The 25,643-nt window shown below is 44.2% G+C and overlaps 1 protein-coding gene across 4 annotated transcripts in view; it reads right to left on the reverse strand.

The window, feature by feature from the left end:
* The window catches only part of LOC139386497 (transcription factor 3a), a 43,802-nt gene extending 23,986 nt beyond the window's left edge, over window positions 1-19,816 (reverse strand). For all 4 annotated transcript variants that reach the window (XM_071132068.1, XM_071132069.1, XM_071132067.1 and 1 more), the window contains exons 1-3: window positions 19,498-19,816; window positions 13,793-13,889; window positions 11,733-11,805 (exon numbers count right to left, since the gene is read on the reverse strand). In XM_071132068.1, coding sequence (XP_070988169.1) covers window positions 11,733-11,805; window positions 13,793-13,846 — 127 coding nt within the window. In that variant the 5' untranslated portion in view covers window positions 13,847-13,889; window positions 19,498-19,816. The remainder of the gene's footprint in view (window positions 1-11,732; window positions 11,806-13,792; window positions 13,890-19,497) is intronic.
* Window positions 19,817-25,643: the final 5,827 nt, after the last annotated feature.

Raw genomic sequence — 25,643 nt, forward strand, 5'->3', positions numbered from 1 at the left:
GATTCGCATTTATCGTCAAAGGAATGGGCGTTACACGGAGGCCTGTACTCTGGAGCGGGATCGATTTGATCTGGCCACACCAGATACTGACTGTTACTTTTGATTTTGACCCCCCCTTTGGTCAAGGATACATTATTCGATTTCTGTTAGTCACATGTCTGTGGAACTTGTTCAGTTTGTGTTTCAGTTGTTGAATGTTATGTTTATACAAATATTTACACATGTTAAGTTGCTGCAATTAAAACACAGTTGAAAATAAAAACAGTTTATTTTTTTTGCAGAGTTTGTGTGTACATTTATTTTGTGACAGGAGCAGTGTGGTCAGCATGTTAGTGTGGCTAAGAGCTGTAGGAAGTTTGAATAATTAACACCAAGCATGAGGCTCCTACAATCCTCCTCAACATTTGTCATTCTCCCACTTCACTCCTTTACATTTTTCCACGGCAAGGCAGTAGCAGTTAATATCCCCATCCCCTTACACCCTCTTTGCATGACAACAGACTAAGGGCTACACATTAACAGAAGGGACACAAGTCATGTAGCCATGTTGTCCCTGGTCAAATGATTAGCATTGAAAAAAGGGGAAAGTAGGAAGAGTGTTTTAAAAATTGGTGAAGCAGCAATTCTCTCCCTCCAACCTCCTCTCTTACCACTACCCAGCATCTCTGGGGGAAAGCTGTGGCTTAATTGTGGGCTGATCTGCATAATAGTGCATATTAATGAGGCGCTGCTCTATGAATATTCATATTTTTTTGTTTTGTTGTCTAATTAAAAAAACAGAGAGGCGGAGGCGAGCGGTAGGAAGACGACGATCAGCCATCGAGGAGAATGATGGTCCAGAGTGGAGTGAGCTGCTACATCACCGTGACAACTGATCTATAGGAGAGATGCCAGCGGAATGGCAGATGGAGGAGACGAGGGGCTTGTTGCCTCAACGTGATGTCACTCTCCATGTCAATCAGTAGTGAGGAAATGTACACAGCAGAGACATAGAACAGCACACAAGGACCAGTCCCTTCCTCTGCTGAAAATGACACGTGTTTCTCCTAGTCATTTCCTAGGGAGATCGCAAAGGTGCGAACTGAAGGGATAGTTCACCAGGGACCTCACGATATCACCAAACGCAGGTGCCGATACGATACAATACTGTGATTTTTGAAATGTGATGTTCCAAACATATCTCACCACATGCCTGCTGCACAGGGATTAGAGAGCAATGAGAAAAACAGTTTTGATCAGTCATGGAAATAAAAGTGCTGAAAACATATTGGCGCCCTATTTATAAAAGATGAACAACAAGCTATGAAGGACACACACTGAAGTTTTGGTGCAGGTACAGCAGGTACAGCCAACTAGAAATACAATCAAATATAATATCCCGATATGCAACTATCAATCCCCCCCCCCCCCCCCCCATATCACTGAGTGTACAAAACATTAACACCGGTTCTTTCCATGTTAAGACTGCCCAAGTCAAATCTATGATCCCTTATTGATGTCACTTATTAAATCCACTTCAATCAGTGTAGATGAAGGGGAGGAAACAGGTTAAAGGATTTTTAGGCTTGGAGACAATTGAGACATGGATTGTGTGTGTGCCATTCAGAGGTGGAATGCGCAAGACAAAATAATTAAGTGTCATTGAACAAGGTATGGTGGTAGGTGCCAGGCACATAGATGTGTTAAGAACAGCAACGCTGCTGGGTTTCACGCTCAACAGTTTCCTGTGTGTATCAAGGATAGTCCACAACCCAAAGGACATCCAGCCAACTTGACAACTGTGGGAAGCATTGGAGTCAACATGGGTCAGCATCTCTGTGGAACATTTGACACCTTGTGGAGTCCATTCCCCGACGAATTGAGGCTGTTCTGGGGGCAAAAGGGGGGGGGGGGGGGGGTGCAACTCAATATTAGGAAGGTGTTCCAAATGTTTGGTATTCACCCACATTTAAATGTAATCTAATAATAATAAATATATATATATATTTTTTCAACTGTGTCACAGCTTAGCATGTGTACCTTTTGGCATGTGCTAAACAGCTAGCCTAAAAATCACCTTCTGACTACTTGTACAGACCACAGTCTAGATATCCACAAGATGCGTTAAACTTGAGGTTAACCATCTCCATAACCCTGTCGAGGGCTGCCAAGACAAACATTATGAGGACGTCTTGGTGTGGTCTCCTCCTCCTGCTAAACCAGGCCGGACCTCAGATGCCATCTTCACAAGCCACACAATCCACATTCCCCTCAAGTCAACAGTATGAATGGGCGCCTAAAATGGAGTCATCTGAAGAATGTGGAAGACTTAGCATAGCCGCTGGGGTAGGAAATGAACACGGTGGGTATCCCTTACTGCTCTTTAGGAAGACTGACAAGTGCAAAGGAGGGGAGATCCAGATCTGAACTGACACCACGGGGATAAAGGAGAGCTCTGCAGGTACCTAGAACCCCTGGCCCCGGGCTATTCACGGATTCTCCTGGGGAGGGAAGGGAGAACTGGAAGTAAGGAGGGAATGGAGAGGGGGTTTGGAATGCATTGAAGGAAGTACTCTCTTAGACCTTCTGGGTTAAGTTGTAAGTAGCATCACGACTCTTATTGCAAGGTATTTTTATGGTTGTCCAGGGATTTGAACTGTATTAAAAAAGGTATGGAAGGAAAGTTCATTTTAACCAGGGAGATACAAATATGAAGACTGTTTCACACCACACAAATGACTCACATTGAGAGGGAGAGCGCAAGTGAGCAACTGAAGTAAAACATCAAAATAGCTTTCATGCATATTCATTACGAATTCACATTTTTTTATTCCACATTTTCCTTCTAATTAACAGAGCTGCTGATTAGTAGATGAAGGAGAGAATAAGTGACAGACTCATCTAAGTAGACTCCTCTGTATTGCTCAAACTTCAAATGGCTGCCTCCTACTAGTCGTTGCCATGACAGCCTGATATAAGACACTACTACAACAGAGAAAACAACAGAGCTCCTGTCCACAAATCCCTGGTTTCACACATCCATAGAAATTGTTAGAAGAAAGGACCCCGTATTGAACTCCACATTCTAACTCTATGGACTCAAAGTATGACAAATTAACCAATAATCTTGACAGGGGTTTCTCTACTATGTTGCAGAGCCATTGCTGACTAGAACAACCCTAACATACGTGAGGCAAGGACTTTACACCGTAACCACTTTTATGGGGTTTGCCGGCAGGGAAACTTGTGTGCATGCGTGCATGCGTACGTCAGTGAATGTCTCAGAGAGCGAGAGGGTTGAGTCAGGACAGTTACGTTCACTATAGCGAGCCTTCCCTTTAAACCCGGGCCTCACCACCCCTTTAAGAGACTGAGGCTGGTCTATAATTAACACAGGAAGAGATAGTGGAAACGGAGCAGTCAGTCTGAGTCACTGGCTCTGAGGCTACAGGACTAAAACACAGGGAACATGCAGGCACATGTACACACTTAGAGGTGTACTGTCTGTCTACACTTTCTTCTTTCTCCTGTATGACAGAAATGCGAGTCACCCAGACAAGGCAAAATGACTAATAAGTATTAAGGAGCGCGATTGTGATTTAAGGAATGTCTAGAATGGAAATGCAACAGTATGGTGTGTGATGCGTCTCAAATGATTCATACGAGCCAGTGTTAAGATGCCGAGAGGACAATATTAAACACCAATTTGACATTAAACTTCAACATGATTAGGCATGCTACTTTCATATTGAAGACATTTTTGAAATTATTGAAGTTAGAAGCTACAAGCATTAGGCTAAATCCTTCAGAAAATGCTGACCTTAGTAGCGGGCTCAACGCAACTGGAAAGCCTCTTTATATTCGGGACAATGTATGTTATGTTTAAAGCTCTGTGGTTTGAGCAGTCAGACATAGTATGCCTCTAGACCACACAAGGAATCCAATTCGTATGCAAATCTGATCGAGTTACTAAATGACCAATTCCATTTCCATTCACATGAAGGAAACTTCCTAAAGAACAGAAAGTTCATGCAAAACACACTCTGCTCTTCTGCATTTAGCCAAAGCCAGGGTTTAAAAATACCAGTTCAGATTCTCAGTTTCTGGTTGCCAGTAAATGAAACTTGGTTGGAAGTTAGGTGGTACCTCAAGGGAATCTCACATACCCACCTAATGTCAGAGAGAACCAGGGATGCATGACAGCTCCTATGGGTAGAAGTCTGTCCTTGACACAGATCAATGATCAGTTTACCCCTCCCCCAAAACAGACCTTAGCCCAGTATCCAGGGCCAGGGTAAATTCATCCTAATCCATGAGTCCTTGACAATACATGGCAGCCATTTTACACCCGACAGGGATGAGCCCGAGCACCAGAGGAAAAACAGCCATTTTACACCCGACAGGGATGAGCCCGAGCACCAGAGGAAAAACAGCCATTTTACACCCGACAGGGATGAGCCCGAGCACCAGAGGAAAAACAGCCATTTTACACCCGACAGGGATGAGCCCGAGCACCAGAGAAAAACAGCCATTTTACACCCGACAGGGATGAGCCCGAGCACCAGAGGAAAACAGCCATTTTACACCCGACAGGGATGAGCCCGAGCACCAGAGAAAAACAGCCATTTTACACCCGACAGGGATGAGCCCGAGCACCAGAGAAAAACAGCCATTTTACACCCGACAGGGATGAGCCCGAGCACCAGAGAAAAACAGCCATTTTACACCCGACAGGGATGAGCCCGAGCACCAGAGGAAAACCGCCATTTTACACCCGACAGGGATGAGCCCGAGCACCAGAGGAAAACAGCCATTTTACACCCGACAGGGATGAGCCCGAGCACCAGAGAAAAACAGCCATTTTACACCCGACAGGGATGAGCCCGAGCACCAGAGAAAAACAGCCATTTTACACCCGACAGGGATGAGCCCGAGCACCAGAGGAAAACAGCCATTTTACACCCGACAGGGATGAGCCCGAGCACCAGAGAAAAACAGCCATTTTACACCCGACAGGGATGAGCCCGAGCACCAGAGAAAAACAGCCATTTTACACCCGACAGGGATGAGCCCGAGCACCAGAGGAAAACCGCCATTTTACACCCGACAGGGATGAGCCCGAGCACCAGAGGAAAACAGCCATTTTACACCCGACAGGGATGAGCCCGAGCACCAGAGAAAAACAGCCATTTTACACCCGACAGGGATGAGCCCGAGCACCAGAGAAAAACAGCCATTTTACACCCGACAGGGATGAGCCCGAGCACCAGAGGAAAACCGCCATTTTACACCCGACAGGGATGAGCCCGAGCACCAGAGGAAAACAGCCATTTTACACCCGACAGGGATGAGCCCGAGCACCAGAGGAAAACAGCCATTTTACACCCGACAGGGATGAGCCCGAGCACCAGAGGAAAACAGCCATTTTACACCCGACAGGGATGAGCCCGAGCACCAGAGAAAAACAGCCATTTTACACCCGACAGGGATGAGCCCGAGCACCAGAGAAAAACAGCCATTTTACACCCGACAGGGATGAGCCCGAGCACCAGAGAAAAACAGCCATTTTACACCCGACAGGGATGAGCCCGAGCACCAGAGGAAAACAGCCATTTTACACCCGACAGGGATGAGCCCGAGCACCAGAGGAAAAACAGCCATTTTACACCCGACAGGGATGAGCCCGAGCACCAGAGAAAAACAGCCATTTTACACCCGACAGGGATGAGCCCGAGCACCAGAGGAAAACAGCCATTTTACACCCGACAGGGATGAGCCCGAGCACCAGAGGAAAACAGCCATTTTACACCCGACAGGGATGAGCCCGAGCACCAGAGGAAAACAGCCATTTTACACCCGACAGGGATGAGCCCGAGCACCAGAGGAAAACAGCCATTTTACACCCGACAGGGATGAGCCCGAGCACCAGAGGAAAACAGCCATTTTACACCCGACAGGGATGAGCCCGAGCACCAGAGGAAAACAGCCATTTTACACCCGACAGGGATGAGCCCGAGCACCAGAGGAAAACAGCCATTTTACACCCGACAGGGATGAGCCCGAGCACCAGAGGAAAACAGCCATTTTACACCCGACAGGGATGAGCCCGAGCACCAGAGGAAAACAGCCATTTTACACCCGACAGGGATGAGCCCGAGCACCAGAGGAAAACAGCCATTTTACACCCGACAGGGATGAGCCCGAGCACCAGAGGAAAAACAGCCATTTTACACCCGACAGGGATGAGCCCGAGCACCAGAGGAAAACAGCCATTTTACACCCGACAGGGATGAGCCCGAGCACCAGAGGAAAACAGCCATTTTACACCCGACAGGGATGAGCCCGAGCACCAGAGGAAAACAGCCATTTTACACCCGACAGGGATGAGCCCGAGCACCAGAGGAAAACAGCCATTTTACACCCGACAGGGATGAGCCCGAGCACCAGAGGAAAACAGCCATTTTACACCCGACAGGGATGAGCCCGAGCACCAGAGGAAAACAGCCATTTTACACCCGACAGGGATGAGCCCGAGCACCAGAGGAAAACAGCCATTTTACACCCGACAGGGATGAGCCCGAGCACCAGAGGAAAACAGCCATTTTACACCCGACAGGGATGAGCCCGAGCACCAGAGAAAAACAGCCATTTTACACCCGACAGGGATGAGCCCGAGCACCAGAGGAAAACAGCCATTTTACACCCGACAGGGATGAGCCCGAGCACCAGAGAAAAACAGCCATTTTACACCCGACAGGGATGAGCCCGAGCACCAGAGAAAAACAGCCATTTTACACCCGACAGGGATGAGCCCGAGCACCAGAGGAAAACAGCCATTTTACACCCGACAGGGATGAGCCCGAGCACCAGAGAAAAACAGCCATTTTACACCCGACAGGGATGAGCCCGAGCACCAGAGGAAAACAGCCATTTTACACCCGACAGGGATGAGCCCGAGCACCAGAGGAAAACAGCCATTTTACACCCGACAGGGATGAGCCCGAGCACCAGAGGAAAACAGCCATTTTACACCCGACAGGGATGAGCCCGAGCACCAGAGGAAAACAGCCATTTTACACCCGACAGGGATGAGCCCGAGCACCAGAGGAAAACAGCCATTTTACACCCGACAGGGATGAGCCCGAGCACCAGAGGAAAACAGCCATTTTACACCCGACAGGGATGAGCCCGAGCACCAGAGGAAAACAGCCATTTTACACCCGACAGGGATGAGCCCGAGCACCAGAGGAAAACAGCCATTTTACACCCGACAGGGATGAGCCCGAGCACCAGAGGAAAACAGCCATTTTACACCCGACAGGGATGAGCCCGGCACCAGAGGAAAACAGCCATTTTACACCCGACAGGGATGAGCCCGAGCACCAGAGGAAAACAGCCATTTTACACCCGACAGGGATGAGCCCGAGCACCAGAGGAAAACAGCCATTTTACACCCGACAGGGATGAGCCCGAGCACCAGAGGAAAACAGCCATTTTACACCCGACAGGGATGAGCCCGAGCACCAGAGGAAAACAGCCATTTTACACCCGACAGGGATGAGCCCGAGCACCAGAGGAAAACAGCCATTTTACACCCGACAGGGATGAGCCCGAGCACCAGAGGAAAACAGCCATTTTACACCCGACAGGGATGAGCCCGAGCACCAGAGGAAAACAGCCATTTTACACCCGACAGGGATGAGCCCGAGCACCAGAGGAAAACAGCCATTTTACACCCGACAGGGATGAGCCCGAGCACCAGAGGAAAACAGCCATTTTACACCCGACAGGGATGAGCCCGAGCACCAGAGGAAAACAGCCATTTTACACCCGACAGGGATGAGCCCGAGCACCAGAGGAAAACAGCCATTTTACACCCGACAGGGATGAGCCCGAGCACCAGAGGAAAAACAGCCATTTTACACCCGACAGGGATGAGCCCGAGCACCAGAGAAAAACAGCCATTTTACACCCGACAGGGATGAGCCCGAGCACCAGAGGAAAACAGCCATTTTACACCCGACAGGGATGAGCCCGAGCACCAGAGGAAAACAGCCATTTTACACCCGACAGGGATGAGCCCGAGCACCAGAGGAAAACAGCCATTTTACACCCGACAGGGATGAGCCCGAGCACCAGAGGAAAACAGCCATTTTACACCCGACAGGGATGAGCCCGAGCACCAGAGGAAAACAGCCATTTTACACCCGACAGGGATGAGCCCGAGCACCAGAGGAAAACAGCCATTTTACACCCGACAGGGATGAGCCCGAGCACCAGAGGAAAACAGCCATTTTACACCCGACAGGGATGAGCCCGAGCACCAGAGAAAAACAGCCATTTTACACCCGACAGGGATGAGCCCGAGCACCAGAGAAAAACAGCCATTTTACACCCGACAGGGATGAGCCCGAGCACCAGAGAAAAACAGCCATTTTACACCCGACAGGGATGAGCCCGAGCACCAGAGGAAAACCGCCATTTTACACCCGACAGGGATGAGCCCGAGCACCAGAGAAAAACAGCCATTTTACACCCGACAGGGATGAGCCCGAGCACCAGAGAAAAACAGCCATTTTACACCCGACAGGGATGAGCCCGAGCACCAGAGGAAAACAGCCATTTTACACCCGACAGGGATGAGCCCGAGCACCAGAGGAAAACAGCCATTTTACACCCGACAGGGATGAGCCCGAGCACCAGAGGAAAACAGCCATTTTACACCCGACAGGGATGAGCCCGAGCACCAGAGGAAAACAGCCATTTTACACCCGACAGGGATGAGCCCGAGCACCAGAGGAAAACAGCTCATCTAAATCAAAATCTATATAAAAAGGCAAAGCAGAGAAGATACTAACTAATGGTACCAAGGAGAAGGTATGGCAGAGAGATCCAGAACCTTCCCTCAGAAAGCCTCATCATTCTCATTGTGAAAATATGGGTGGGGTGAGGGGGCTGGGGGGTTCCTGGGTGAAATCATACACTGGGCCACATATGTTGCCTGCCTATCCAGTTCTCTCTCAGCGGCCAAGGCCCTTTGTCTGGGCCTCTAATGAGCATTGTGGAGACCTGGGCTGAGGGCTGCAAAACAATGCCAGGAGCAGCCGTTGGATTGAGAACAGTAAGGACCTTTTGTAAACGTGCACCTTTTGTTGCTACAAAATAAGATCTAAGTGGCACTCAAGCTGTAGTTTGGGTCCCTGGCCTCAACCCTGCCCGTCCTTTTCATCTTATTTCTGCTACTTCAATATCCTGTTTCTTTTCAGTTAGGAGCTGAAAGGACCTACAGCAACGGTTCAGAGGTTCGAGGAGGGTGAATGAAGGTGGTGGAGGAGAGAGGATGAGGGCAAGTGATTGGGGGAAAGAGGGTTGAAGCAAGGCGGTTTGAGACCGAGAGAGGACAGTAGTTGGATGTGGAGCATGGTTCTTGTGTTGATCTTTGGATGGTTGTCAACAAGAGGAGATGGGGCCTATCAAGGGATGGTGGTTGATTGGAGGTGAGGAGGAGCAAAGAAACAGAAATAGTTTTTCTTCCACAGGCTGAGGGGGGGTGAATAGGGTCATTTCCTATCACCCCGCCGGTCTTTACACCCTCAGTAGAGCATGATGGAGAGGCAGCAGCTGAGAAGGTGAGGGAGGGGACACCTGGAGGGGGAAGGGTTCAGTCTGTTTTAACTAGCTTCTTTCCCTCATTAACTTTCCTTTATGATCAATGATCTGGCAGGACGAGACAGGTGGAAGCAATATGGTGGAATGCTATCCAATCCTTTGAACCCTCACTGGTAATGTGGACAGCATGCCATTTTAGCATATTTGGAGTATTGATACAGCTACTGGGATTTGACTCCAGACAGCACTCCCCACGAGGGTAGTAGGGGGGATGGAGGGGTCAGAGGTGGGACAGTGAGAGGGTTCTAGGAAGGAATAAGAGAAAGTGTAGTTGGGCCTGTAATAGCCTATCACTGTCATGCTGTTCCTTTAATAACCCTCAAATCAATTTCCGTAGCCCCACAGAAGTCAAATTAGACTAATTCAAATCCCCATAAAAAAAGTCAGTTTAAGATAGATATGCAGAGGGTTTGTTGTTACATGGCCTAAGTCTCAATCCACCAAATCCACCGCTGTCGGTTTTCAGCATCTTTGGTGAAAGGTGGAGGAGCTACAGCGGTGTTTGTCAGACCACGAGACATCACGGAAATAGTCTTCTCACAAAAACGTCTGTAGCGTCGAACGGTTTGGCCTTCAAACTATTACGAGCCCTTTATGGATTGGTGAGACTCATGAACAGCACCTACCGAAAGTGTTCACATTTTGTTGTATGACAGCCTGAACATTTATTCAATTGAGATTGTGTCACCGATCTACACATTATAGACCATAGTGTCAAAGTTCATTCCAAAAATATTCATAAAAAATGTAAACATGAAGTCCTGAATCAAAAACTATTCAAGCCCTTTGTTATGGCAAGCCTAAATAAATTCAGGAGTAAACATGTGCTTAACATGTCAAATGAACTGCATGGACTCACTCTGTGTACAATGGTGTTTAACATGACTTGAATGACTACCCCCATACCCCTCTGTTCCCCACACACACATGTAATGTCCCTGCATTTCAATAACCAAAAAATACAACTAAATGTAGGTCAATCGCTCAGCCCTACTGTCTAGCAATGATCAACAACCAACTTGACAGAGCTTGAAGAATTTTTCAAAGAATATTGTGCAATCCAGGTGTGCAAAGCTCGCTAAAAAAGGTGATTCTACTAACATGTATTGACTCACGAGGTTGAATAATCAAGATACGTTTTATTTTCATACATTTTTACAAATGTTGGAATTTTTCTTCTACTTTGACAGTGTATTGTGTAGATCATTGACACACACAAAAAAGAACAAAGACAATTCAATCGATCTCCCACCTCGTAACAACAAATTAGAAAAAAGCCAAGGGGTGTGAATATTTTCTGAAGGCATTGTACATGTTGGTTGTTTTGCTCTGCGACCCCCACAAGCATCATGTGACCCCTCCCGAGTCGGTACCGCCGATCTGCTGTCTGAACGGTTTGGCGAACAAACTATTATGACCCCTCTATGGAAAGGTGAGTCTCTCACAAACATGTTGGTTGTTCTGCTATAGAACGCCCACACGCCTCACCTGAAGGTAGCCCAGTACCAGTTTAAAAAATGAATGAATTACTTACAGATTAATTTTTTTATTTTACCTTTATTTAACTATGCAAGTCAGTTAAGAACAAATTCTTATTTTCAATGACGGCCTAGGAACAGTGGGTTAACTGCCTGTTCAGGGGCAGAACGACAGATTTGTACCTTGTGTGCTCGGGGGTTTGAACTTCCGGTTACTAGTCCAACGCTCTAACCATTAGGCTACCCTGCCGCCCCAGGGATAAGTAGAGGAAAGGTAGATGTTGACCAATTTTGATCATATTGGTTACATATGAAGAACAATGCTGTTGTACGATCACAGAGGTCACCTGAAGACCATTTTGACTGAAATTATTAAATGTTTGTACCATCCCTCGGCTTTATTTTAAAAAATGGGTCGTGGATGGGTATTCCAGCATGACAATGACCCAAAACACACGGCCAAGGCAACAAAGGAGTGGCTCAAGAAGAAGCACAATAACTTGTTGATGCATCCACCCCGTTACCGGGACCATTTAAAACGGGAGCCGCAAACCGTCAGTGCATATTGACTTTATTTTTGTATTAAAACCAAAGGGCTAGTCTTACCAGTGCCTCCGAACTGGCTGCTGGCTAGAGTGGTGGGCCTGTTCTTCCCATTCAACACCGGAGGTGCAAACATCTGAAACGTAGACAGACACAGGGTCAAAAACATTCAACCAGAGACACGGGCTCAAAAACATTCAACCAGAGACACGGGCTCAAAAACATTCAACCAGAGACACGGGCTCAAAAACATTCAACCAGAGACACGGGCTCAAAAACATTCAACCAGAGACACGGGCTCAAAAACATTCAACCAGAGACACAGGCTCAAAAACATTCAACCAGAGACACAGGCTCAAAAACATTCAACCAGAGACACAGGCTCAAAAACATTCAACCAGAGACACAGGCTCAAAAACATTCAACCAGAGACACAGGCTCAAAAACATTCAACCAGAGACACAGGCTCAAAAACATTCAACCAGAGACACGGGCTCAAAAACATTCAACCAGAGACACGGGCTCAAAAACATTCAACCAGAGACACAGGCTCAAAAACATTCAACCAGAGACACAGGCTCAAAAACATTCAACCAGAGACACAGGCTCAAAAACATTCAACCAGAGACACAGGCTCAAAAACATTCAACCAGAGACACAGGCTCAAAAACATTCAACCAGAGACACAGGCTCAAAAACATTCAACCAGAGACACAGGCTCAAAAACATTCAACCAGAGACACAGGCTCAAAAACATTCAACCAGAGACACAGGCTCAAAAACATTCAACCAGAGACACAGGCTCAAAAACATTCAACCAGAGACACAGGCTCAAAAACATTCAACCAGAGACACGGGCTCAAAAACATTCAACCAGAGACACGGGCTCAAAAACATTCAACCAGGGACACAGGCTCAAAAACATTCAACCAGAGACACAGGCTCAAAAACATTCAACCAGAGACACAGGCTCAAAAACATTCAACCAGAGACACGGGCTCAAAAACATTCAACCAGAGACACAGGCTCAAAAACATTCAACCAGAGACACAGGCTCAAAAACATTCAACCAGAGACACGGGCTCAAAAACATTCAACCAGAGATGGGCTCAAAAACATTCAACCAGAGATGGGCTCAAAAAAAACTGCACTGAAGTCTTAAAAAACATTTTAAAAATAGCAGAAGTCTCCTTTTGGTATCTATGCTTTGGGAAATGTCTACCCTGTGGCTAAACACTTCATCATTAGTAGTCACCTTCACTAGACTACAGGAACCCAAGCTGCTTACCTAATTAATAGACAAAGTACATTTAACCAATATGGCACGAGGGGGTGTGGTATATGGCCAATACACCATGGCTAAGGGCTGTTCTTAGGCACGACGCAACATGGAGTGTCTTAGCCGTGGTATATTGGCCATATATCACAAACCAACAAGGTGCCTTATTGCTATTATAAACTGGTTACCAACGTAATTAGAGCTGTAAAAATACATTTTGTCATACCTGTGGTATGCCGTCTGATATACCATGGCTTTCAGCCAATCAGCATTCAGGGCTCTAACCACCCAGATATAATAACTTATACTACACCTCTGATGTTACATTGTTTGGTGCTAGATGCCAATTTAACCTATCCGATAGAAGGATTTAGTCATTCTCAGTTACAACAGACTCCAGCAGCTGTCAACTGTGGGAAGCAATCTAAACATGCCAAGCTTGGGCTGACTCATTGATGCGAGTGACTCACAACAACTGCCCAATGACAACACAGACTGATTGATACCATGCTATTCTTCCACTTATGTACCAACCCATTATCTCAAATAATACAACAAAGCCCATGCACTCAAGTGCTCCACAACTTTTGTTTCTTTATAGTAACAAGATTCAAATGGATCTTCGGCATGTCTATCTTGATGTGTGTAGAGAAACACTGTCTTGTTTATACAATAAAAAGCATAGGTTGCAGCAATTCAGTTTTTGCTGCCCATCCCTTCATAAGATATGACGTATATTTGACTACAAACAACCTATTACTTTCTTGAAGGAAGTGTTCTGAACAAAGATTCTAGCATTATGGTCTAAGATATTGTAGGGCTGTTGACAGCCAAGATCTCTTACCGCGCTGAAATCCAGCAGGTCGCTGAGCTCCTTGTCTGTCCCCACTGTAGCCATTCTCTGCTGCTGTTCCTTAGTCCCTCACAGTCTCAGCAACTGACTAGGGAGAGGGGAGAGGATTGTCATTTTGTCAAGTCTGGATTAAGGTACAAATAGTTGAAATGGACAGAAGACAAGAATCAGTGTGACAAAAGTGTGAAGTCAAATCCTACTCGATTGATTCCTGTGTAAAGGGTACATTTTCTGCTTCATGATTCAAATCCACCCCCCAAAAAATTGCTTATACTGACATCAATATTCCTCTTTACAAACAATTAAATTGATTGCAACCACTTGTTTTACTGTGTGGTTGGTTAGACCTCTATTTGAAATGGATACACCACATTACAATGTCCCTTGGCAGAACATCACTTCACATTTGGGAGCGCATGTAGGAGGTGTTTCGTGATAAGAGACCTTCTCTGAGACCTGAAGACTCAAGTTTGCTCCCTGAGCAAACAAGGTGCTCCCATAAATAGGCTTTAGCCCAGTGGGCTAAAACGGTCTTTACGCAAAGGTGTATCTGGTCTGTTTGATACTCTGCTCTATGCATTTAATGTGGCCGACTGGGTAACTCATTACGTCATGATGTAAATATCATCAGCATTGAGTCATCGTGATGTCACACACATCATTCAATGGTCTCCAAGTGGATAACATGGCACAAATATAGCATTTACATTTTAGTCATATAGCAGACGCCCCTATCCAAAGCAACTAACAGTTAGGTTAACCTAAGATGAATGCACTAAGGTTAAGATAGCTATGTGGTTGTCCCACTTGGTTATCTAGACTGCTAGTTACTTCACTGCTACCAGGGTTATCCTCCTGTTATTGAATTAGATGCTGTAAATATTTCCCATTAATTTAAGATTGTGGCCTGCAGATTTGTGCTACATAGCTCAATCTATAAAACAGGAATTCCTTTTGAGGTACAGAAACTACTGACAAACTTACACTCTGAGATGAGCTTCTACAGCACTGCTTCAATCATTAGGTAATACAGGTTGAGAGCCTTAATCCAAATCTAGTGTTACATTAATTCTGAGTTTCCCCTGTCCTAGCCTACAGCAGACACACTAAGTGGAGTACAACTTCTGATTACACCACAAGGCCAATAGTCGACTTTGTCCTCCCTGCTGGCTGCCTTGGCAACCTCAGAAACTAACCTGTTGGAAGATAATTTCTCACCAACAAGCCACAGCATCAAAGGCTATTACATTCTGTATGAAATGCCACACCAGTAACCCCAGATACCTAAGGGGGAAAACCAACCTAGTTATTTTCTGTTTCACAACCTTTTCCTGTTTGTACCTGATGAACACAACATAGGTCTGAAGTGCCTTCTCATAAACTTCAGAGTTTCCAGGGTAAATGTGACAAGACATCAATATAGAGATCAAAAACTATGATTTGGGGGATCTATACAACAATTCATCCAAAGATTGACATATCTGACATGTATCTAATAGAACAATTGAGAAATAATTAATCAGTTGGCATGTCCATGACATCTTGGCCTTACCTCCTTTATCTGCAAGTTCTACAAAGCAAACATTGGTGTCATATGAAGCTTGACCGCTTGCTCTGTAATATGAGCTGTATTTTGATTTAAATAACCATTTTCAGAATATTGAAAAATAAACATGAATAATGAAAACATTATTTTTGATTTGGCAAATTTTACATAATATACCTGACGGGAATATCAAAGTCCCAGAGTGGGATCTCTGCTACTTTTAGCATTATGATCCAGTTTGCAAGCATTACCAACAGGGTGAATGTGAAAATGGATTCAAAATGGTTGCCCTCTGCTGGTGATTTGCAGAATGTGCAATGATGCAGGTAAAAGGAGGGCTGTGATTGGTTACATTGCCTACTATGCCAATTTCTCTGTATAAAATGGGCAGTTACTTGAAAACTGGCAAAGACCTCACTCTGGAACTTTGATATGCCTGTAGTAGAGTATATTATGTTCAACAATATATTAGGAAAATATACCAAATAAAGCAACTATTTTTTTCTATATGCATATTTGTCCATATTCATAAATGAATGTAAGAAAATTCTTGAAATCAATATACAACTCATATTTCAGAGCAAGTTTAGCAAAGCTTCATACGACACCAATTTCTGCCTTGTAGCACTTATAGAGTCTTAGAGACCTGGGAAAGGTCAAAATGTAACAACCTTCTGAGACCCTGACATTCATTTTTGTCATCTCTTATGGTACACGTGTTTTTGGTCTGTAACTCTAAGGCCATACATGCCGCTGTGTTAGGTTCTGCTGTACCGTTGAGATGACATTCTGAGCTTTTAATATAATAATAAACACCATTTAGCAGAGACTTTTATCCAAAGAGACTTAGTCATGCATTAATTTTTATTTAGCCCATGTGTAGTCCTGGGGATCGAACCCACTATCCTGATATTACAAACGTCATGCTCTATCAACTGAGCTACAGAGGACTACAATATAACATGTTGGGGTGTCACCCTGATAAAACAAATAATATGGTTCTACAATTGGCACATTTTATGTAAATGTGTATAATTGTGTAATTATATTTTTTGTGAGTTTGATATTGAAATTGTTTCTCATAAGTAAATATCTCAGGAATAGTTTGTTGAGTTTTCAGAGCAGTGTAATATATTTGTACATTAAATAAGAGCTTGTTAATACATGTCCTCTGTAGTGGACATGAGGATGCGGCAAACTGTTTTTTATTTATTTTTTAAAAAACCTACTGTCCTCATTTAGTTAAATGTTAGAAGTACCATATTTACTATTAGAGTCCTAATGGCCACTGCTCTTCTTTTGTCCTGGTTTGGTGAGGATTCACCCTGTAGTAACTTAAGGTTTAGACTACCAAATCTGTGTTCCATAATCAACCTACACCATCATCGAAGTTATGAACAGCTCAGGCGTTGACAAGCACTGGGTTCTGGTTGTGTGTGAATGGATTGATAGATTTCAGACATATCAATAGAGCAAGAATGAGTGACCAATGTGTGCCTTCCCTCAGGCAGGCAGCAACTCATGGCCAAGGGCCAACACACAGTGAGGTGCAAAGAACCTGAGGGGCCACATACAAAACTCAGTTTGGGCTCCTTATAAAATGTTTAACTGTTGGCAATGTTATCACAAATAGGGTATAAGTACCCTTCTAGGGACAGATCGAAATGTAGTGTGGGGAGAGGTGGTCCAAAATAGGGGAGGGCAGTGCGTTTTTTCCCTGGTTTACATTCACTCTCCAGCTTATATAATACAGCGGACACCTAAGCTTGCAATGCCCTGATACATTTACTACTCAAATCTCTGAAGCCGAAAGGTGAAGTGGACAATTATTGTTTTAGGAAAGTAGGCTATAAATCAAATTATACACATTGAAATACAAGTAATAGTGTTTTTGGAGATGTGTTATAGGCTGTTAAGGACACGTTAATGTGGCTCATTTGGCCACTATCCCTTGTTTATTGAATGCGCTGGCTGTGCCAGGTCAGAACTGAAAGCATACGGATGTCTGGTACATTTTTCAAATGTCCAGTAAATAAAAATATTCCCTGTCTTGCTGTCTGGTGGCAAATTTCCTATAACGGCACATTGTTTTTATGAAGAATCTGTCGCCAACTGGATGGAAACCTAGCAAGTGCACTAGTCCAGTGTCACTTTGATGATGCTGCACATCATGGTTCACCAGGAGCTACCAGACAAACAAGCTTGTAGGAATTGTACTTCAACTCCCCCCTCATACTCATCTGGAGGTTGAGCATAATGTTTTATTCATCTCTGTAATTGTATTCATGTAAAAAATAATAATTGGAACCACAATTAAAATAAGTGTGACTTATTGTGCAATCCGGTCACTTTAAAAAAATCTTTGAAATCAATCCAAACTGTGCAGCGGCCAATTGATGAATAGAAAGAGATATTGGTTACAAAACTCCAACAAGTTTAATGACATTCAGAGCTTATCAAGCCAAGTCTTCTATACTGAGTAAGAATACAAGGTAGGGATGGATGTTTTTCTGTTTGTCGAGAATGACAATCTATTTATTGGCATGTCGAAAAAACAAACCATAATATTGAAGCGCCCGATGTCTGTATGCTTTGTTTATTGGTTGTGTGGTGCATTGGCACAGAAACCTGTTGGCGGAAAACATCATTAGAAATATAACATCAAAATATTGAAAATCTGAAATCCTCATAGCTGATCATTTTCTACAGCCTGCTCTGATCATAGTTTAATGAAACAGGCAGAGAGAGTGAGCTCGCCTGTGAACCCCCAACCTTCTGGCCCGTAGCCCTGTGTGGCAGCGACTGCGCCACAAAAGTGGCAAAGTCGATATCCACGTTTATAAACACAGGTTCACTAGTAATTGTACATTTTGGTTGTAAACATTATTTTGAGTTAATGCATATTTGGGGGGGGGGGGGTCAATTTCACTGTACAAAAGGGACAGCACTGTGAAAATATTTTTTACATTGGGAGGGGCAACAACAACAAAAAATTATGACACCTTGAGCTGGACCAGCCCTTCCCCTCCAGTAAATCTCGATCTGTCCCTTAGAATCACAATCATTGTGTTTTTAAGGGACATGACTATAGTATATGGAGCACACTGAAGCATGCATTTCTATTGAAGAGTAATGTATTATGATCTCGTTGATTGGTTCAGAAAGTCAAGTTGCAACAGAATTAACAGTTGCCTGACATTTCTCTGGATGTCCCATTCCCATATCTTCTGGCCCTCGACTTCGGAGAATGTAAATAGTTTTTGCGGATTGTGACGGAATCCCCAGAGTGCAGGTTTTACCATAACAACGAACGCGTTATGTCAACACAGACTATTTCGTCAAATTCGTGCTTTTTAGATGGGTGAGAAACCGGTTGTTAAGTAGCTTCGAATACACTTAAAACAAAGAGTCAGGCCCTGGCAAAGTTTGTGATGAAGGCTAGAACAAAGGAGTATGCTTCGCTCTCTTTGGGTATCAAATTCAACGGACCTATGATGAAAAATCGAAGTAAGAATTTCAGAACCGTGCGTAAAATATTTTCACATATGTCTTTTTTTTTTTTTTATGTTCAAGGGGTTCAGCACGGGGGGGGGGGGGGGATTTCCTGCCAAATGTGAAATAAACAGTGGAAAATATTGAGCACATAATTGGGAATTGAGAGAAATTTGAACATTTACTTCATAATACACATAAGACGTACAACACCAAACAACCTATTTGACCCATACATTTGAGACAAGCGTGCATTTCTGGGCGCAACTTTCCTCTGCACCACGAAGTTCCTCTAAATATTTAACAAAAGTTTTGAACCTTCGAAAAAAATTGTGGCTTGTTATTCAATAAAATATTAATACAGACAATGCAATAGTATCACTGCGAGAATTTTGCCGTTCGAACGGGCATGTTAGGTTACTTTTAAACTTTACAATGTTGCGCAAAGTGAACAAAGAAGTATTTTCCCACAAGGCTGCAAGTACTGCCTAACTGTGCACGCTCGCTCCCGTTGCCCAGGCCGGACAAAACTCAAGACCCCGCTTTCTCCGCCCGTGCTACTCACACAACTCAAAATTATTTGCTAAAGTTGCTCAATGCCCCTGCAAAACCGTAATAGAACTCACAAATGTACGGCGTGTGATGAGGTTATATTTACCTTTCAGTAACCTCTATTCAATTATGTGGCATCCAACGGGAAAAAATGAACGCCTGGAGTAGAGAGAAAAACATAAAGTTGGGGATAGATTCCCTCTCTGTACTCCGGACTGTAGACGAAGACCGAACGACGATATCGTGTGTTCTACCAAACCCTTGGTTCGTTATACAGTCCACGTCACGAAAATGAAACAATGTTTGCAAATAGATTCATAACTCTTGTGATATATCATGCGATTATTTTAGTTGCTACAATTGTAACCATTTCATCTTCCGAGTAGACATTTTAACAGCCTCCACATTGTCGGTTCCAAAAGAGTATCCCTCCGCGGCGTACGAGAACGTTAAATGACCAGCGGTGTCCTATTTCAAACGCCCTACAACCAGACACACATTTTTGATAACAATCCTGTAACAATTTTATATGGAGATCAACTCAAATATAGTACAGCATCAGTGTAATTGTCGATGCATTAAAATGTCAGATTTTTTTTATCGCAAGCCATGAGAACTACGTTGATTTGCGGAAGGAGACCTCGGAAAACTGAAGAGTGACAGACCAGAAACAGTGCGAGATGGAATGATAATAGGCTACCGCAGACGCACAACCAATGGTATGCCACAACAATCTGATTGACAGCAAGAAGGTCCAAATATATATCGACAGTATTCGGTGGGCCTGCCTCCAATGTTACCCCATCAAGTATCTGCCAAGGACAGCGTTTGATTAATGTTTTTAACAGCAACAACGGTGCATAAATGGATGATGCAGTTATTGATGAAGTCTATTATTCAACTTGAAAACTATTGCAAAATATACATCCTCATATTAGGTACAACAACAAGCAACACGTATATTTTTCCACGGGGCTTATACAATTCAGTCGAAGAATTCTGTAAAAAAAAAAAAAAAAAAAAACATAAACCTTAATGTTGGTGTTCAGATTAGTAGTCTCCTAATTAATTTAATCTATTATAGGCCTAATTTGATGTACAAACCTATCCTATCCTTTAGTGAAATATTATTGTGGAGGTAGGGACATAACATCTATGATATAAGATTACATGGATACAGATTGTAAACATTTAATTAACAATCATAATCTAGCCTACCGGTATTCTTATTTTCTTTTGCACAAAATTATATGAGGTGGGAGATCAGGGTTAGGATTGCTGCTTTTCTTGTGTGTGTGTGTGTGTGTGTGTGTGTGTGTGTGTGTGTGTGTGTGTGTGTGTGTGTGTGTGTGTGTGTGTGTGTGTGTGTGTGTGTGTGTGTGTGTGTGTGTGCGTGCGTGCGTGTGTGTGTGTGAGAGAGAGCATGTGTGTGTGTGTGCGTGTGTGTCACAGAAAACAGCGTTCGACAAATGGCTCCACCTCGGTGGCGTGAAAGTGTGGTTGAAGGTTTAAAAGTACAGACTGCAGCAGCATTTGGCTTTTACATCGACCCTTTGTGGAAACAGCTTGTGAGCTCAGGAGTCTTATGCATCAGCAGAGAAAAGAACACAGTATTTTTCCTTTCTGCAACCGAATCTTGACCTGACACACAGAGAGAGGACTAACCATGCCAAGTAGCCCTAGCTTATGACTTAGTAGACTCTGAGAGGTGAAGAATTAGTGGACAAGACCAGGGACCACAGTAAGACTGTATAGCGTGGGGGGTAGGGAAACTATATGGCCAGCAACATACTGTATACCATGTGTTATAAAGAACAGGAGGGAGGGAGGGAGGTAGAGAGCGAGCGAGCAACAGAGAGGGAGAAAAAGGGGAGACCACTTAAATTGACTATTTTTTTATGTGCCAAGGAGTACATATCACAGGGAAAGGTGTTTAACAGTTATATTACTGTGAGGAGTTATTAATTAATATAGAATATTCTGGGCTATCATCCTCTATTTGGGATGAGGATGAGACTTTTGTGACTGACAATATTTCAATTTTAATATTTGTTCTTTGAAGTGTGTTATCACAACCTTTTTCAAAGGCTATATTCTGACCCCATTTGTATCATTGAGACTTAAGTCACTATAAGCCCACGATGATAAACCCACTAATGGTGTTGGCCGTTGGCTTAAACCCAAGACCCCTGTCATTATTATTTGTGTCCATCAGTAGTCAAAGGAGTTAGAAGTTTGGATGATTGTAGTGTACCCTCCACAGCGGGAAGTAGTCCATAATTAATTGCCTGAATGAACCAAAGCTTCATCAGTTGAGGTGGGGTCGGGCACTAAGTAGCCTAACTAACAGCTGGGTCCGACATGAAGTGTGTATAGTATAGTGTGTGTGTGTGTGTGTATGTGTGTGTGTGTGTGTGTGTTAAAAAAAGGAGAACGAGAGAGCCTGGTTTTTCCCTTTGGTTTGTAGAGGCAATGACATGTGATACAGACTCAGGACTCGGCACCTGGTCCTCGTGAAATGAGTCTTTTGGTGGTAAAACAAACAAACACAGCATGTGTCTGCGGCTCATATAGTGTGTATGTGTGTTTCAAGATAATATATTTTTTTTAAAGGTATTGAGTTGAACTGCAGTACCAGTCAGAGGTTTGGACACATCTACTCATTCAAGGGTTTTTCTTTATTTTTACTATTTTCGACATTGTAGAATAATAGTGAACACATCAAAACTATGAAATAACACATGGAATCATGTAGAAATAAAAAAGTGTTAAACATCAAAATATATTTTAGATTCGTCAAAGTATACAACCTGGAGTTGTGTTTTGGGTCATTGTCCCGTTAAAAAATACATGATAGTTCCACTAAGCGCAAACCAGATGGGATGGTGTATTGCTGCAGAATGTTGTGGTAGCCATGATGGTTAAGTGGGCCTTGAATTCTAAATAAATCACTGACAGTGTCACCAGTAAAACACCCTCACACCATCACACCTCTTCCTCCATGCTTCATGGTGGGTACCACACGCATAAAGATATCCTCCGTTCACCTACTCCGTTGCACAAAGACACAGCGGTTGACTTGTTTAACACTTTTTTTGGTTACTACATGATGCCATATGTGTTATTTCATAGTTTTGATGTCTTCACTATTATTTTACAATGTAGAAATGAGTAGGTGTGTCCAAACATTTAACTGGTACTGTACATCTGATCCAGGCTTCACGAGAACCCAGAGCCCACCACACGTGTGGCTTCACAGACCCACAATGAGATGTTCACCTCGTTTCCTTTTATTTCATTTCACCTTTATTTAATCAGGTAGGCTAGTTGAGAACAAGTTCTGATTTACAACTGTGACCTGGCCAAGACAAAGCAAAGCAGTTTGACACATACAACAACACAGAGTTACACATGGAATAAACAAACATACAGTCAATAATACAGTAGAAAAAGTCTACAGTGTGTGCAAATGAGGAAAGATAAGGCAGGTAAGGCAATAAATAGGTCATAGTGGCAAAGTAATTACAATATAGCAATTAAACGCTGGAGTGATAGATGTGCAGAAGATGAATGTGCAAGTAGAGATACTGGGGTGCAAAGGAGCAAAATAAATAAATAAATACAGTATGGGGATGAGATAGTTGGCTGGGCTATGTACAGGTGCAGTGATCTGTGAGCTGCTCTGACAGCTGGTGCTTAAAGTTAGTGAGGGAGATATGAGTCTCCAGCTTCAGTATTTATGCAATTCGTTCCAGTCATTGGCAGTAGAGAACTGGAAGGAAAGGCGGCCAAAGGAGGAATTGGCTTTGGGGGTGACTAGTGAAATATACCTGCTGGAGCACGTGCTACGGGTGGGTGCTGCTATGGTGACCAGTGAGCTGAGATAAGGCAGGGCTTTACCTAGCAAAGACTTGAAGATGACCTGGAGCCAGTGGATTTGGCGACGAGTATGAAGCGAGGGCCAGCCAACGAGAGCGTACAGGTCGCAGTGGGTAGTATATGGGGCTTTGGTGACAAAACGGATGGCACTGTGATGGACTGTATCCAATTTGTTGAGTAGAGTGTTGGAGGCTATTTTATAAATGACATCGCCGAAGTCGAATGGATCGGTAGGATAGTCAGTTTTACGAGGGTATGTTTGGCAGCATGAGTGAAGGATGCTTTGTTGCGAAATAGGAAGCCAATTCTAGATTTAATTTTGGATTTGAGATGCTTAATGTGAATCTGGAAGGAGAGTTTACAGTCTAACCAGACACATAGGTATTTGTAGTTGTCCACATTTTCTAAGTCAGAACCGTCCATGGTAGTGATGCTGGACGGGCGGGCAGGTGCGGGCAGCGATCGGTTGAAGAGCATGCATTTAGTTTTACTTGCATTTAAGAGCAGTTGGAGGCCACGGAAGGAGATTTATATGGCATTGAAGCTCATCTGGAGATTAGTTAACACAGTGTCCAAAGAAGGGCCAGAAGTATACAGAATGGTGTCGTCTGCGTAGAGGTGGATCAGAGAATCACCAGCAGCAAGAGCGACATCATTGATGTATACAGACCTGCTCTTTCTCACCCGTACGTCCTGACTACTGTGCTGAAGTTGTAATGATCTGTATTGTTATGCTGATTCGAAGTTGATGTTATCGCTGTTATACATTTTCAGATATACTTGCCTCCCCATACAGGAATGATCAGTTAATGACAAAAGGTTACCATGTCCCAGATTTACTAGACTGTGGGAAGGTCTTACCACTTCTTCTGTAAAAACGTGAAAGATAGTTTTTATATAAGTAGAGCAATATTTGCACTGCAGCAACATTGTACTGTGGTATGGTTTACCTATAAGCTTACGCAAAGGTACGAAAAGCTATTTTGAGCGAGGAACCCCGTCTTCCTAACCCTAAAGCACCCTCTTCTCCACCTACGCTTTCACTGGGCTCCCTCTCTCTCCACTCACAACTCTCTTCTCTCCGTGGTAGGCCCCGGTGCAGCCACCCACGCATCAGGTACAGTGTGCACAACCTGGGGCTTCCTGAAACGTGACTATGGTTTCCTGTTTTCTGTAACAAAACACAAAATACTCCCAGTAGTACAAATCTAGGACCAGCCCGTCATAATCACTGCTAGAATCAGTTATTATGAAAAACAAACCAAAAAACATATCTTAGATCAGCGCATAAGGGCAATTTAATTTTAAAGCAACACAATGACCTCTATTGTGAGTTTTGTAAGGAGGTGTTGTTACCATAAGATCCAAGAGAACAACAGAGAGAAAGAGAGATGGGTGGGGTGAAGGCTAAGTAAGGAGAGAGTGATACAGTACATTGTGTGAGCGATGGGCAGGGAGGGAGAGAGAATTAGGTGTGTCAAGGGAGCACGGAAACAACAATAACAGCAGTGTGTCTGCCCATGTGTGAAGTTACTGCTTGCCAAAAATATCAAAATAACATCCTTCGTGCTCCACAACACATATGCTGCCACTGCAAACCCCCCTGCCTAGGGTACCTCACGTTCTCTTTTTCTCTCCCTCTCTAACTCAACGGGGGTCAAAAGCATCACCGTTAACCAGCATGCATCTCTCTTGCTCCCCGTGGCGAGCATGGCTAGCGCCACGCTGTGTGTTTGGTGATGATGTGCGTTAGTCACTGTTAAACAACAACCACACCCATCCCTCTCTGACAGAGACATTCTGTCATGACAATAAATCAAAGCATTAATCTACTTTTCATTCATCCATCTAAGCATTAATTCACTCATTCATGATGGACCCCCATTACCCTTTCCGGTTTACACAGAACGTGAATAGAGGTGCAATATACCTCTCTCTACTCTTCTCCATCTCTCTTTTCTCTCTTTTTTTACTAGGTTTTTTCTCATCTCCCCCTCCCCCTTTCTTGCAGATTGGAATTCATTAGCAATCAAAGAGCCACTGACGAATGCAGGATCTTAATTACCCTCTCATTTGCATATTTGCATATTAATCACTGCAGACTTTGCTGTTTTACTGCCGCAGTGTCTTAGAGCCCCCCCCAAATCTCCCTCACAGCCCCCCACCTCTCCAAGTTCTAGACCTGCCCCCCACCACACCCAAACGTGCATACACACACAAAGACATATACAAAAACCTGCACACACACACTGCTACAATCTGAGCTCTCGAAGCTTTAGACTTGTCCCCTACAACCTCAACACAAGCATACACACACACACGCACACGCACACGCACACACACACACACACACACACACACACACACCAGTGG

The sequence above is a fragment of the Oncorhynchus clarkii genome, chromosome 28 (assembly GCF_045791955.1).
Source record: "Oncorhynchus clarkii lewisi isolate Uvic-CL-2024 chromosome 28, UVic_Ocla_1.0, whole genome shotgun sequence".
Classification (NCBI taxonomy): Eukaryota; Metazoa; Chordata; class Actinopteri; order Salmoniformes; family Salmonidae; genus Oncorhynchus; species Oncorhynchus clarkii.